The 16,352-nt window shown below is 40.0% G+C and overlaps 1 protein-coding gene across 3 annotated transcripts in view; it reads right to left on the bottom strand.

Moving 5' to 3' along the window:
* Positions 1 to 13,648: 13,648 nt before the first annotated feature.
* The window catches only part of pign (phosphatidylinositol glycan anchor biosynthesis, class N), a 150,758-nt gene continuing 148,054 nt past the window's right edge, over positions 13,649 to 16,352 (bottom strand). For 2 of the 3 annotated variants that reach the window (XM_063069652.1, XM_063069653.1), the window contains exon 29: positions 13,650 to 15,052. In XM_063069652.1, the coding sequence (XP_062925722.1) occupies positions 14,929 to 15,052 (124 nt within the window). In that variant the 3' untranslated portion in view covers positions 13,650 to 14,928. Of the gene's footprint in view, positions 15,053 to 16,352 lie in introns of all 3 variants that reach the window. The other variant, XM_063069654.1, reaches the window with a different exon arrangement.

Below are 16,352 nucleotides of genomic sequence, written 5' to 3'. Positions count from 1 at the left end.
CTTCCACTCTCACATGAAACTTAGAAGATGGTAGAAATCAAGAGAGAAACATTGTTTTTAATATGCATCCTCCCCCTTTACATTGATAAACTTCATGACAGGATTAGCTCATTGATATTTTTGCTAATTAGCAGAAGGGACTTTTTCTTTGCATTGTTCTGCAGCAGGAGGTACATTTCAAATGTGGAACATAGAACTGCATTGTACAGGAACAGGCCTTCCCACCCAATGTGCTGAACTAGTTAGTCAGTAATTAAATGGTCAAGTAAACTAATCCCTTCTGCCTACACAATGACTATATCCATTTCCTGCACTTTCACCTGCCTATCTAAGAGCCCCTTGAATGCCTCTATTGTATTTACCTTCACCACCACCCTAGGCAACGATTCCAGGCACACTCCAACCACTCTCTGTGTAAATAAACTTACACCACACATCTTCTTTGAATTTATCTTTTCTCATCTTAAATGCATGTCCTGTATTCTATCCTGGGGAAAAGATACAGACTGTCTACATTATCTTTGCCTCTCATAATCTTACAAACCTCTGTCAGTTCTTCTCTTAGCTTCCACAGCTCCAGAGAAAACAACTGAAATTTGTTCAGCATTAGCTCATGGCATATGTCCTCTAATCCAGACACCATCCCGGTAAACCTCCTCTGTATAGTTTTCAACATCCTTCCTGGAATAGGGCAACCAGAATTGAGTGCAATGCCCAAGATGCAGCCTAACCAGAGTTTTCAAAAGCAACAACATAACATCCCAATTTGAGCTCAGTTCCTCAAATAATAAAGGCAAGTTTGCCATCTGCTTTTCTTTAACACTTTAACAACTAGTGTAGCTACTTTCTGGGACTTTAAAAGTCTTCTTTGTGCCTGTTGGTCACAAACAGGGAGAGAAAACTGGCAATGTCTGTGAAATCTTTTGTTCAGGTGTATTTCATGTGGATTCTGTGAGGAAATAAGAAAATTTATGTGAAATCTAACCAAGATAGGGTGCATAAACATTTCTTTCCTAGTCAACTTCAAAGAGGCCAAAACAAAATTCAATCTATATTATAAAATTCTCCTAATATGCACAGACCAGGGGAAGAGGAAGCATTATTAAATTACAAATTTGATTACCCTATATTCAAAACTTCATATTTACAGCTCAGGGATCAATTAATCTTACTTTAAATCAAAGCCCACTGCTCTTATTTTTCTCTTGGAAGGCAGATATGGGCAACAGTGCTTGCAGTTCTTCTATACCCATTTTTGATCAATGTAATTGTCCAGCTTCTGTCTCACTTTGCCTTTGCATGACAATTCCTTTCGTCAATTAATCTCTCCTATCCTCCCTGCACTCACAGACCTTCCCTTTTTAATTCCTTTCTGCCGTATCCTCCTTACTCTTCCTGCCTTCATATTTGCTTCAAACATTTATAGTCTAGCATTACCCTTCAACTTGATAATGATCCTGAAATTAAAAGTCAGTGGTCTTTAAATTACTTGACAAATAGGTTAACATAGAAGCAGCTGATACGTTAACCGCAATGCTTCCTGTTGTTTCATTTGCTGCAAAAACTATCAAGACTTTTTCAACCACACTTCCAAATCTGGCTCCTGTGTACACACAGGGGGACAAATATGGTAAGCATTCGAGAACACCTTCAGTTTCCCTTTAAGTTAGACACCACTATGATTTTGAAATACGTTGCTGTTCTTTCAATTATCATGGAATCCATATCCTTGCAGGCCCTCCCCAACCACAATGAGGAAGAGCTTTCACCGCAATGTTTACAACAGTAAAAATTAAGATAAGGGGTTTCTGCTATTGACAACTGAGAAAGGAAGGAAGTTATTCACAGAGGCTTGCAGATCTTTGCAATGCTCCACTATAGATTGCAGGATGCTCATTCATTGTATTCAAAGCTGAATTAGTTAGATTTTTGGACAAGGGAATCAAGGGATGGGGGTGGGGTTGGAAGGGAATCAAGGAATATGAGGGATCAAGCTGTAAAGTGGAGTTGAAGTACAGGATTGTCCATAAGCTTGTGAATGGTGGGTCAGGCCCTAGAGACAGCAAGTCTTCTTTCTGCTTCTATTTCCTATATTCAAGAATATGACTCAAAAACATCCTTTCTTAGGGTAATTAAGGATGGGTATTAAATGCTGGGCTTGCCAGTGATGTTCGCATCTCCTGAAGGAATAAAACATGTAGAAGCTCATACCATATAGGGCAGAATAATTGCTTTGCAGAAGAGGCTGCAAAGGGAATTTCAAATACCTTTGTGTGTATAGATTGGCGTCTCACAGCTAACAAGGTTTCAAAGTGTGCGCGCATAAGAACGGGAACACCCATCACTGACTAATAATGTGGTGACAAAGTACAAGTAAAATGCTATAATTTGAAAAATGTATTGTCTGAAAAGATGCATTACTGATTAGTAGTAACTTGATTCAGTGTAATGCTTACCAAAGGGAAGACAGGCATATTGATTTAATGTGACAGATCTACTTGTAGCTAATTCCCAGCTGGGATTGCAAGTTGGGAAATTTCCATCAGATTTATCATCAGAGTATTGAGTGGCTATAAATGGTACCCATTCTACTCTAAAATAGAATTTCCTCCAGTTATTCCTGTTGTAAATTTTGGCTTGCAAGTCAAAGAATATAAACTTTCCACTAAAAAAATTATCTTGCTTTTCAACAAAAGAAGCAAACAAGAAATGCCACAAAAGATTGTGATCAGGAATTAGAATCAGTATTAGGTTTAATATCACTTGCATATGTCATGTAATTTATTTTGTGGCAGCAGTACATTGCAATACTTAATAATTTAAAAAAATTACAAAATACAGTAAGTATATGTATAAGAGTGTATATATATATATATATAAACCCTTCAAGAGAACCACAACCTTGAGTAGGGTTTGGAGGTTTGGGTGCCTCAGTGACCTGAAGAACTTTGTTAGCCACAGTCATGGTCTTGTGCTTTGGCTCTTGGTAGGGTCACTCACGCCAAACAGGTAAAGGGTAGAGGCCTGACTAAGAATAGTCCGCTGGTTGATTAGATCTGAGGGTATGATTGTCTTTAACGCTGAGCTGTAATCAATAAACAGCAGCCTGAAGTAGGTATTATTATTATACAGATGATTCAAGGCCAAGTGGAGAGCCAGTGAGATGGCATCTGCTGTAGACCTATTGTGGCAAGAGGCAAATTGCAGCGGGTCCAGATCCTGACTTAGGCAGGAGTTGATTCTAGCCATGACCAACCTCTCAAAGCACTTCATCAAAGTAGATGGAAATGTCATTGGGTGATAGTCACTGAGGCAGCTCACCCTGCTCTGCTTGGGTACTGGTATGATTGTCACCCTTTTACAGCAGTGACAAACTGAAACACGAGAAAATCTGCAGATGCCGGAAATCCGAGGCAAAACACACAAAATGCTGGAGGAACTCGGCAGATCAGGCCGCATCTGTGGAAATGAATCAACAATTGATGTTTCGGGCTGAGACCCTTTACAAGGACTGGGAAAAAAAAGATGAGGAGTGGGGCAGAACAAGCACAAGATGGCAGATGATAGGTGAAACCGGAAGAGGAGGGGGTGAAGTGAAGAACTGGGAAGTTGATTGGTGAAAAAGATAAAGGGCTAGAGGAGGGGGAATCTGACAGGGGAGGGTAGAAGATCATGGAAGAAAGGGAAGGAGAAGGAGGACCAGAGGGAGGTGATGGGCAAGAAAGGAGATAGGAGAGAGAGAAAGCAGGAATAGGAAAATGGTGAAGGGGGAACAGTTACTAGAAGTTCAAGATATCGATGTTTATGCCATCACGTTGGAGGCTACCCAGACAAAGTACAAAGTGATGCTCCTCCAACCTGAGTGTGGCCTCATCACGGCAGCAGAGGAGGCCATGGACTGACATATTGGAATGGGAATGGGAAGTAGAATTGAAATGGGTAGCTACCCGGAGGATCCCGCTTTTTCTGGCATAGGTGCCTGGCAAAGTGGACTTCCAACCTACATCGGGTCTCACCAATACACAGGAGGCCACACCAAGAGCACCGGATACGGAAGATGACCCGAACAGACTCACAGGTGAAATGTCGCCTCACCTGGAAGGACTGTTGGGGCCCTGCATCGTAATGAGGGAGGAGGTGTAGGGGCAGGTGTGGCACTTGTTCTGCTTGCAAGGACAGGTGACAGGAGGGAGATCAGTGGGGAGGGATGAGCAGACAAGGGAGTTGTTTAGGGAGTGATCCCTGTGGAAAAGGGAGGGGGGTGGGAAAGATGTGCTTGGTGGTGGGATCCCATTGGAGATGGTGGAAGTGATGGAAAATTGAAGATGTCGCCAGTTAGTTGGTCCGGGTTTTCAGGGCCCTCCCAGGTATAGTATGCCAGCAATGGTCTTATTGGTTGAATGGTCAGAAGCCTGGAGTAATAATCTAATGATGAATTCAAATACTGTCACAGTGGGTTTGCAATTTAAATTCAGTAAATTAAACTGGAATGAAAAGAAAATATCAGCGACAATGTCTGTGAAATCACTGGGTTGTTGTAAAAAGCCATCTGACTCCATATCCAATTCAGTTTGGTGGCATAAGGCTAAACATAGTCAAGGAAGAAAATCGTCTACTGTCCTTCAGCTTCCATGCTTTGTACCTCCATAGTGAAAAACAGCTCCATGTAGTACGTAATGTACTCAGAGTGGAGGATTTTACTGTCCATCGCCAGCAACGACCGAGCTGCTGGAGTCCTGGAGCATACCACTAACAGACTGGGTCTGCAGCAGGTATCAGGAGAAGCAACAGAAGGTTGAAATCCAGGCACACACACAATGCTGGAGAAATTCAGCAGGCCAGGCGGCATCTCTGGAGTAGAATAAACAGTCGACATTTCGGGAAATATTATCTGGCTGTATCATCACCAATCTACATGCAGATGCACGTACTCACAATGGCTTTGGTAAGTAGGACCACAGCAGAGCCCTTAGTGACACTAACCATCTTATTGTGTGATACCAGAACGTGCTAAATGGAATGGACACAGAAGGCATTTCCGACATCACAACAGTAAATGCACTTTGAAGGCACGTAGTGATGTCTTGAGCTTGTGAGGAGCTGTATACAAATTCCAATTTACCTTTAATTTGTCTCGAGCCATGTGACGCATAGCCATGAAGAGAAGCAGCAAGCAAGCAGCTGAGAAATACCTTTCTATGCTTAGTTTATCCTTTTCTTTTTCTGGCCTTTACATTAGAAAGGCAATTCAATCAGCACTGGAATCTAAAAACAATCACAGTTCACAGAACAAAGCACTACTTTCTCTCAATTCAGAATCCATTTCCATGATATAAATTCATTGCAATAATCTTTGCTCGGTTCTGACTCATTGTATATGGCTTCAACTTGTTATTTTTCGGGCACAGTGAGTACAGTTCTTATAACTCAATTGTCTATGAATAGTCCAAGGTTACTCTTTCAGTAAAATATTAACTTGTACAAAATGCATTTATGACCGTGTTAAACATAATTTTAGTTAAAGTAAATGTTAGGCCAGGAACTATGGAAATAAAAAAGCTCTCCATTGCATTTCAGTACAATATCATGTTTTTTTGTTTAATTTAAAGTAAACCAAGTCTTTAATCAGTAAGAGACAGTTTGTTTTAAAGCTACATGTGGACCTTCACAATCTCATGCTGCAAGCTTCCAGTGGGATTTCATTTGGTGTTATTCTTAAGTAGGACAGCTGCAGTCAAAGATGCAAAAGTTTCAGGATTGAGAACAACTTGAAGGAAGAAAGAAATAGTGGGATTAATGCCAGCTTTGGGTATAGATCTATCTATGCAATAAAATTATGGGAGACATCTGGAAGGGCTGGCGAGGTTGAACAGTCAGATGGTTGAGCGGTCACCAAGATTTAGTACCATTAAAAATGATGCTAGATTAATATGTCACAATTAAAATGACACTGAATTAATATGCTTCAGTTTAAAGTGCTTGGTGATAATAGATTGCAAAATTTTGGAGTTGTTAAATCCTGGTGTTTTTAACCATTGCAGGTGAGCTCATCATCCAGTCTTCTGCCTCAATGTCTGAAATCCAGAGTTTGATGCACAAATTACTTCAAAATGATGAAGTCCCTACTTTATTGAATCTGGAGCCAAGAATTTTCTATGTGCTTCAAATCCCTTTTGGGTTCCAGAGTATCATGGTAAAGAAAGCAGGCTTCACTCAACTGTCTCTTTGCAGGAAGCCGACCAATTTCATAGCTAAATGTGAAAAGAGGTATTTGAACACCTGCAATGGAGGGACATGGTGCAGAAGCAAGTACTGGATAGAAAAATGAATTAATACAGTCTATATCCTTGAGAAACCCTAGACACGAAGTCACTGCCACTGCGACATATGTACCCCCATTTTGTGGAGATGAATCTCTTTTGGCAGCTGAAAGAGAATGGTTAAAAAATATCAGACGTTATTAAGGAAAGTAAGCTGAGTAGTTGGCAACAGTTTGAGAAAATAGGATCTTTATTTGAAAAAGGATCTAGTGCTTTCCTGGCGTATCTGATGAATAAACTCTTCTCGGGCTTCCAGCACAGTACAGCTATCGATTCTATCCAACGTTCTGATGATAAATTCCGCCATCTTCATCAGGGATGATGCCTAGGTATGTCTAGTTTGGTGGTATTTATGCCCCCATCATTCGTCCCTCCTGATTGGTTAGTCCTCAACCAATCATGTTTCTGCTCTCCCACTTTGTCTATAATCAAATTCCAGTTCTTACTTAGAGTGAGACCATCTTCTTTGTTAAAATTCTTATTCTCTAGTCTGATCTATATTTATTCAGAAAATGTGCCCCAAATCAGTAGTAATGCAATGATGCCAGAGAAATTCAGGACTTGCTAGGACAGGTGCCATTAGATCTAACATTGAATGTAATCCTCAGTTACATTTATGAGCAGTATAAGCTCTTATCTTAACTTTTGTGCTGTCTTTTGCAACACCATCTTCTCAGTTAATCCTAAAAGGAAGAAATCTTTCTTGCTGGAAATACAACAGCATCATACAACACTAACACATTCAATTGTTTAATAATTGTCCTGTTCTACTTGTGGAAAATAAGATGCTAAAGAACAGTTTGGATATGAGGGCAAAGAGCAGTATGTAACTTAATTTTTGCATGCATAGTTGCAATAGGAAGAGTTTGCTTCAATCTATTAGTGTATTATATATGAAAAAACAAGTAATAATATTGAATTGGTAATGGTATTGACCTTGGAACACTGTATGGGTTACAATTTTGGGCACCAATCACAGAAAAGACATAAAGTGATGAGCTGTGCATAACATATTGTCTTATACTGTCAACAGCAACTGAGTGATTATAAGAAACTTGCAAGGTTATTCTTTCTTCTTGTGAGACCTGAAAATGTTGCACTATACATCAGAACTGATTGGATTTTGACATACATAGTGGTTGAAGCTACAGACCCCAATCAGTTAAGTTAGACAACCTCTCCTCCTCCACTCTCACCCTGAACCATGTCTCAAGGCTGTGTGCTGAGCCCTCTTCTGTACTGCTTTTCACCTATGACTGCGTTCCTGTACATGGTTCTAACACCATAATCAAGTTCGCAGACGACACCACGGTGATTGGCCTGAACAGAGGGGATGATAAGACTGCCTACAGGGACGAGGTCCAGCACCTGGCCACATGGTGTGCCAACAACAACCTGGCCCTTAACACCCAGAAGACCAAGGAGATCATTGTGGACTTCAGGCATGCTAGGAGCTACACTCACGCCCCCATCTACATCAACGGAGCTGTAGTGGAGCGTGTATCAAGCTTCAAATTCCTTGGTGTTCACATTTCTGACGATCTCACCTGGTCCCTGAACTGCTCCATCGTGGTCAAAAAGGTGCATCAGCGCCTTTATTTCCTGCAGAGCATCAAGAAAGCTCACCTCTGTCCCAGGATACTGACGGACTTTTACTGCTGTACCATTGAGTGCATATTCACCAACTGCATCTCAGTGTGGTATGACAATTGCCCGTATTGGACCGCAAAGCACTCCAGCGGGTGGTGAAAACTGCCCAGTGGATTATTGGCACCCAATTGCCCACCATTGAGAACATCTACCATAAATGCTGCCTGGGCAGGGCGAAAAGCATTATCAAGGATGCATCTCACCCTAACCATGGACATTTTACTCTCCCCCCATCCGGTAGGCACTACAGGAGCCTTCGCTCCTGCACCAGCAGGCACAGGAAGAGCTTCTTCCCTGAGGCTGTGACCCTGCTGAACCTCACATCACAGTGCTAAGCAGTATTGCATCAGCATTGCACTGTCTCAGTACTTCTATATTTGTGTGCTGTAGCACTTTTTATTCGCAGTTATTTTGTAAACAACACTATTCTTTGCATTTCTGGTCAGATGCTAACTGCATTTCATTGGCTTTGTATCTGTGCTCAGCACAATAACAATAAAGTTGAGTCTAATCTAATCTTACCAAGCTAACATTCTTCAGTCAAAATGGGACAAACTGTCATTGTCATATCACTGTTCTACAAAGCTTGAATTACATGTTTGTACAAGGTACACTGATAATACTCATAGTATACAGGCAGTAAAATTTTAAGCTAAAATATTTTTGATGCCATAGACATTGTGCAATGTAGATGTGACCAACATACATGGACTTTCCACTCAAGTAACAGTTATTGAAATCAAAGTTACATAAAAGCTATGACCACCTCAGAGAGGACGAAGTGCTTAACATTCAACGTTCTGCCATGCATTTCCTCAGGGTGCTTTGGCTTCCTCCCATAGTCCAAAGACATACCAGTTGGTAAGTTAATTGGACCTTGTAAATTGTGCTGTGACTAGGCTCGGGCTACATCAGGCGATTAGCAGGTACCACAGCTCGAAGGGCCTTTTCCGCTCTGTATCTCAATCAATAAATAAAATCATTTGGAAAAGCAAACCTTGATTGCTTATTCAAAGGTGTAATCAATCTCAACAGGGACAGGGCACAGTTGAAACTGGAACCTGGACATATGGCTTTTCAGATTTCTTGTCAAAAAACCTAACAATGCCACATTTAGAACAGATAGTTCCTTTACAAAGGGGGCGGGGAGAGGGGGAGAGGGGGAAGATTGCAGGAGGGACAGTGGCCAGGCTGGGGGAAAATCCCCCATTTTTCTTTGAATAGCCTCAAAGGACCGTTACCTCCGTCAGAAAGAGTAGACAGTGCCTAGAAGAGCATCACTTCCTCACTCTGAACCTGAGTAACAACCTGAACAGCATCCAAAATGGAGTTTGAATCCAAGATCTAAATGTGAGAAGAAAAAGTACTTGGTCAAGATTGACATTCATTGATGTATGGTAATATGAACGCCCAAGGCTCATATCAAACAGATTATTTTTCCCTTTGGCTTTTAAACTCTTTAAAAATATTATCTATTCTTGGTCATACAGTAATACAGCACAGAAACAGGCCCAATAGGCCAACTTGCCTATGCTAACTAAGATTCCCATTTGCCCATGTCTAGCCCATATCTCTCTAAACCTTTCCTATCCATTTACCTGTCCAAGTACCTTTTAAATGTTGTTAATGTACCTAGCTCAAACACTTCCTCTGGCAGCTCATTCTATATACTGACAACTCTTTGGTGAAAATGATGGCCCTCAGTTTCCTGCTAAATCTCTCCCCTCTCACCTAAACCTATGTTTTCAGATTATTCTCCAATCCTGGGGAAAAAGGCTACGTGTGCTCTCCTTGTCTATGCCCCCTCCCACACCCCTCATGCATCTGCACTCCAATGAAAAAACATCCCAGCTTTCTCTCAGTTCAAGCCCTGGAAAATCCCCACAAAGCTCCTTTGAACTGTTTCCTATAGCAGCATGACCATACCAAACACAGTGTTCCAAATGCAGCCTCACCAACTGCAACATAACATCACAACTCCTGTACCCAGTACCTTGACTGATAACATGCAGAAGGCTGAAAGCCTTCCTCACCTCCCTCTCCATGTGTGACACCACTTTCAGGGAACTGTGTTCTTCCACTCCTGGGTCTCTCAGCTCCACAACACTTCCCAGGCCCCCTACTGTTGGCGTATATATTCCAATCCCATCAAGGATTTTGTTCATTCCACAGTTTTCCTAATGAAGTAAGTATATAAAGAACTTCAAACTGCAGAAATCACAGGAAATAATGAGAGCCTGGGAGTGATAGAACTACCAACATTTGGATTAGTGGTGTGCAACTAGCCTTGGGGACCAGTCGAGATAAGTCAGCTGTTAAGTTTCCATAAACCATTGCCGTCCAATATGTCTTCTATTTATACAACAGATGCCTTCTGGTTATTGGAATATTTTGAGAGCATCTGCACCACCTCATTGTCAAATACCATAGTAAAAATAAAAGGGAAGTCTCTTTTTTTCCAGCCTGTAGCTTAAAATCTTTGAGCCAGACAACCTACATAATTCCCCCATCCCCCCAAGAGCCCATTGAACTCATCTTGGCCTCTTAAAATACATGCATTAAAGAGTAGAGCAATGGCCTGAAACAAATTGGCCGGTTTAATATCTGATCCAGACATATCGTCAGAAAGTCACTTATGTGTTTTAGTTTTATTTTGTGTTGGTGTTTGGGCGCATTTATAATCAGCAAACACCTCAAGTGATATTACATACTGATAAGTTTTGTTCTTAGCGGGATGATTACATGGTTGAAATTATTCCCTTGATTACCAACCGAAATTCTTTCCTAAGCCAGACCAGAAATAATTGAATCTATTCCACAATTTGCCTTTGTACGGACGGACTAACAATTTTGCTGCTGCTAGTCCATTGCTGTAACAATACTCTACATCCACTCAAAACCAGTTTAATGCCGTGAGCACGTTTGCTTTAAGGACTGCTTTGACAGTGCACGAATGTATTTCAGGTCAGGCACTTAACAGCTAGCAAATTGGGGAGCTTTAGATGTACAAGCCTAGGAGACATTTCAATGAATAGATGAGTGTGCCAACACACCCCAACAGTAATACAGCAGCAATATGAAATAAAACTTCATATGCAAAAATGCCCAGTCTATGTCGTTCCTGTGAAATGTAGAATGCATCCCCAAAAATAACCCTTGTCACTTTATCAGCAGCTGCCTGTTTGCCAATGTGGACATGGTAAGGATGTGTGTACTTCAGGGTTATTAGGGACTAACCTTGGTGCCAAGGATAGTTTAATTCTATTTTAAAGTAAGCGCTGCTGTTGTTGTGGACTGCAGTTCTGTTTTTGTAGGTCAAGCTAATAAATCGCTGTTGTTTTTGTTATGCTGATTCTCTGCAACGGTTCATGATGCTAACAGCTGTGCACTTGCTGATGCCGAGAAGCAGTGAGCACAGCTGTTCTATTTATTTTCAAAACCCTAACTGGTGCCTTCTCATAATTTAGTCTTGTTTGGGTTCTGTCACATTTTTTTTTTAAGAAAACAGGAAGCAAATCCTGCATTACAGTGACAATATGCTACATTTAAAGTAAAAAATCTATGCAAAATAAAAATTATAATTTCCATTTCCCCTCAATGTCATCAGCTCCCTGCACCTTGAGATGAGGTTGATTAAAAACTCGACACCGAGTTCAAACAGCTTCATGTGATGATCAATCCACACTTCTTCACTTGTCTTGTTACCATCTACTCTCACCTCGCTCAACCATCACTTTTGTCACTTAATCTCTGCTGTCATTTTTTATGTATGTTTTTTCCTTTTGGTACCCTCTGACCCCATCAACTCACCCCAACTCTACTTCATTGCCCAACACGTTCATCTCCGTCCCTCACGACCTATTTTATCACCAAACACACTTCCCGCTTTGATGAGCATCCACGGACCTAATACTTTAACTCCACTGACAGTATCTTGCCTCTACTTTCTTAGAAGTTTGCGCAGATTTGGCATGTCATCTAAAACTTTGACAGACTTCCATAGATGCCCACTGGAGAGTATTCTGACTGGCTGCATCACAGCCTGGTATGGAAACACTAACGCCCAAGAATGAAAAAAATCTGCACAAGGTGGTGGATACAGCCCAGTCCATCACAGGTAAACCCACCCCCATTTTTAAGCACATCAGCATTGCCACAGGAAAACAGCAGCCATCATCAAGTATCCCCACCATTCAGGCTGTGCTCTTTTCTGGCTGCTGCAATCGAGAAGGAGGTACAGGAGACTTAGGCCCAACACCACCAGGGTCAAAGTTCAAAGTAATATATTATCAAATATTTTCACAGGCAACTACAAAGAAACTATTAATAGAATCAGTGAGAAATCACACACAACAAAGACGGACAAACAACCAATGTGCAAAAGACAACAAATTGTGCAATTACAAAATGAGAAAAAAACAAAATGATAACTAATAATAAGTAACTAAGCAATAAGCTTTGAGAACACGTATTGTAGAGTCCATAGGCTCTGGAACCAGTTCAGTATTGGGGTGAGTGAAGTTGAATGAAGTTATGCACTCTGGGTTCAACAGTCTGACGGTTGAGGGGAAATAACTTTTCCTCAGCCTGGTGATGTGGAACCTGAGGTTCAGGAACAGTTATTACCCTTCAACCATCAGGCTCCTGAACCAGCATGGATAACTTCACTCACCTCAACTCTGTACTGATTCCACAACCTATATTATTTACTTTATTTGCAGTTTGTCTTCTTTTGCACATTGGTTGTTTGTCAGTCTCTATTTGTGTGTAGTTTTTCATTGATTCCATGTATTTCTTTGCCTTACTGTGAAAGTCTGTAAGAAAATGAATCTCAAAGTAGTAAATGGCGACACATACCTACTTTGATAATACATTTACTTTGAGCTTTAGAACTGCTGAATATTCCCAATAACTTCTACTTCTCTTTATACATTTCCGGTATTTGAAACATTAGGAGAATCAATACCATGACTCTAAAATACAGGACGGAAATACTTATTAATGGCCATCTGTCATATTAAAAATGTTTTTGTGAGAAACTACCCAAATTATACTCGTCTACTGTTATACAATGGTCATTCTAACACTAGCGGTCAATTCAGCACCAGCAAGATCTATTTGTATTAGATAAACCACAGAACGAGCAATGAGATTGACCCCCAACTAAAATCAGAACAAAAGACAAGTTTAAATTTCAGGATAAGAAATAGTCATAGTCATACTTTATTGATCCCGAGGGAAACTGGGTTTCGTTACAGTTGCACCATAAATAATTAAATAGTAATAAAACCATAAATAATTAAATAGTAATATGTAAATTATGCCAGGAAATAAGTCCAGGACCAGCCTATTGGCTCAGGGTGTCTGACCCTCTAAAGGAGGAGTTGTAAAGTTTGATGGCCACAGGAAGGAATGACTTCCTATGACGCTCTGTGTTGCATCTCGGTGGAATGAGTCTCTGGTTGAATGTACTCCTGTGCCCAACCAGTACATTATGTAGTGGATGGGAGACATTGTCCAAGATGGCATGCAACTTGGACAGCATCCTCTTTTCAGACACCACCGTGAGAGAGTCCAGTTCCATCCCCACAACATCACTGGCCTTACGAAATCAGTTACAGGATACTACATAAAATCTACATTGATAAGGTTAAATCGAAGTATGACATTAAAATATGGAAGGAAAGAATAACCAGCTGAAATAAATTGCTATGAAGAAGTACACTTAAAGTGGTTAGAGGGATAAAAATCTTTATTTAAAGAATTACAAATGTTTGAAACAACCCAAAACATTACACATAGGAATGAATGTTCTTGTGGCCTGAGATTCCAGGAACAACTAAAAATGTTTGAATTCTTTATATTCAAGTCAAATCACATAAGAATCCAGATCTTGTACAAGAAGTCTACAAGTATTCAAGTTGGGTGCAACATATTCAAATCAAGACCATTATAAATTTCAACCTTACTGAGAGGAATGAAAAAGGGCAGAGTTTCATTTTACAACTAATAACAGGCAATGCATAGCCATTACGATTTTCTCTCAGACAAAAATCCCAGAAACCACATGTGCCAGGCAAATACATATATTTACCCAAATTTAGAGTCTTGAACTCTATCTTGATCTAGTTATGTCTTAACAGCATCAACTTTAATACTATTTAATTAAAATTTGACACCAGACATGTCAAATCTGTGGTATGACTTACATTACCACTCCCCTGAAATTCACGACATAGCATGTTCAAATGCAGAGCAGCAGGTAGAACATGTCCCAATGTATCAAACCGAGTTCAAAAGAATCAAAATGCTTAATCAGATCAAATGCAGAAGATTTCCCATTTCAGCTTGGAATCTTTTCTCAATACACATTTCATTTTAGGCATTTCTTTTTTTAAAATTTGACATTCCTCTTCTTGAATAATCCCCCACAGACTTGCTACCTCCACTATTCCACCACATTGCCAATTCCACATTCTGGCTATTCAATAGAGCACAGAACCAATCCCTATCACCAAAATGTAATGATCACCAGCTGAAAATAGTTTGCCAATGCCTCCATAACCCAGACTGGTTGTAAATTTAGGTTATTATGAATGCAACTGTCCTTGCAAAATGCATAAAATTGCTTAATTTGGTTACAGACATTTCACCAGGTTAAAATTGTGGTTTTTTTTTACTGAATTTAACAGTTGTCTCAGTAATCCCAGAGCAATTGCATATTGCTTTTACATCATTTAATTCAAATCACGCCAATGTCAGTACAAACCTCTGGTCACTTAAAGTTTATGAAAATTGTTTCATGCATTCAGATGCTTATTGTCCCTATGAGGCAAATGATACAAGGACTGAGGCTGGCGTGATCAACTGCACACCATGTTACCCATTTTAATCCAATGCTAAATTCAGCTCCGCAGTTCAAATGGAGCATCAGATTCAATCCAAGTTGCTCAACAAGCTATGTGAAATGCTGCTTGAGTTTTCCTTGAAGCCTAATTCTCCGACTGGTCAGTGTCTCAGCCAACCGACTTAGGAGCAGGAGAAATATGGTCATGGACATCACGATGACATAATGACTGATACTGTAACAAAGAGAACAATTATTTTTAACAATATGAAAAAAGATGTTAATTTTGCACAACAATCCCCAAATTGAGTTAAGTATTTTTGCTGCCATGAGGTTTACAAGTGACCTAGAGAATTCAAAGTAACCAAACAAGGTCATATCTCTGCATCAGAATGGCCTATTCCTGTCCTACAGAAAGACATTGGAGCCTTATGCGCAAATATCAACACTGCGCCAGATTAAATAGTGACGTCCATGTTTTAAATGGTCTCCTTGAATGCCTTGCTGTCTGAAATGTTGTCTGCCATTACAGAACTGCTTTCATCAAAATTATTGTTTACATATTTTTGTGTTGGCTACAGCTGACAAGGTTTCTTCCAGCAGTGCAATACAGTACTTAAAGGCTAAACGATGGAGGAAAAACTGTGTAACTCCACTGTCTCCCTTATAAATAACGTGTGGAATATATATCTTCTCTTTTAACGCCTAAGGCATGCGACACAACCACCAGAGGTTTGGTACGTGAATATGACTATGTTTGGTCTTCACTTGGCTTTATTGTTAATAACTTCAGATCAAAAAGAAAATAGACTTTGAGATCACTTCAGGCAAGTGCTTACAACCCCACTATACTTTGCATCTTATTGTATCCATGTAATGTATGAATATATGTAAGTAAATTGCAGATCTATTAAACTATAGTCTCTATCTGGCATAAGTTCATGTGTTAGTTTCAGTGCAAAAACCAGAGTTGATAATGTCCTAAAATCCAAAACTATGATAAAAACAACAGTTAGTCACTGTCCACCAACTTTACTTTCATGCATTGGCAAACAGATATCAAGACCGTGCTGGGCTTCTTGTCACATTTACCAGCTAGGTCATCATCATTTGCTGAACTTCTGTAGTTAGATATAAAATTCCTTGACTATTTTGTGCTGATTGGCTGTAAATTACTTCAGAAGATGCTTTATAAATGGGTTTTGCACTAGTGATATCCATCAAGGAGGAGGTACAGTTCAAAGTTCATAATAAATTTATTAGCAAATGTGTAAACTGTATGTCACGATATACAACACTGAGATTCATTTTCTTGTGGGCAACTCCACAAATTTAATGTAGAATCAATATCTGACGAGGATGTCATGAACAGAGCAAACACAAAAAGAGAAATAATGTATGAGATCATGAAAAGGCAATGTAACTTCATTGGACATGTGATTAGGAAAGAGGAGTTAGAATGCACGGTAATTATGGGAAAGATTAAAGGGAAAAAAACAAGAGGAAGACAAAGACAAATGATGATGGAGACAGCA

Source organism: Mobula hypostoma, chromosome 17, assembly GCF_963921235.1.
Source record: "Mobula hypostoma chromosome 17, sMobHyp1.1, whole genome shotgun sequence".
Lineage (NCBI taxonomy): Eukaryota > Metazoa > Chordata > Chondrichthyes > Myliobatiformes > Myliobatidae > Mobula > Mobula hypostoma.
Note: the sequence above shows the minus strand (reverse complement) of the source record. Positions and strands in the feature narration are given on the sequence as shown.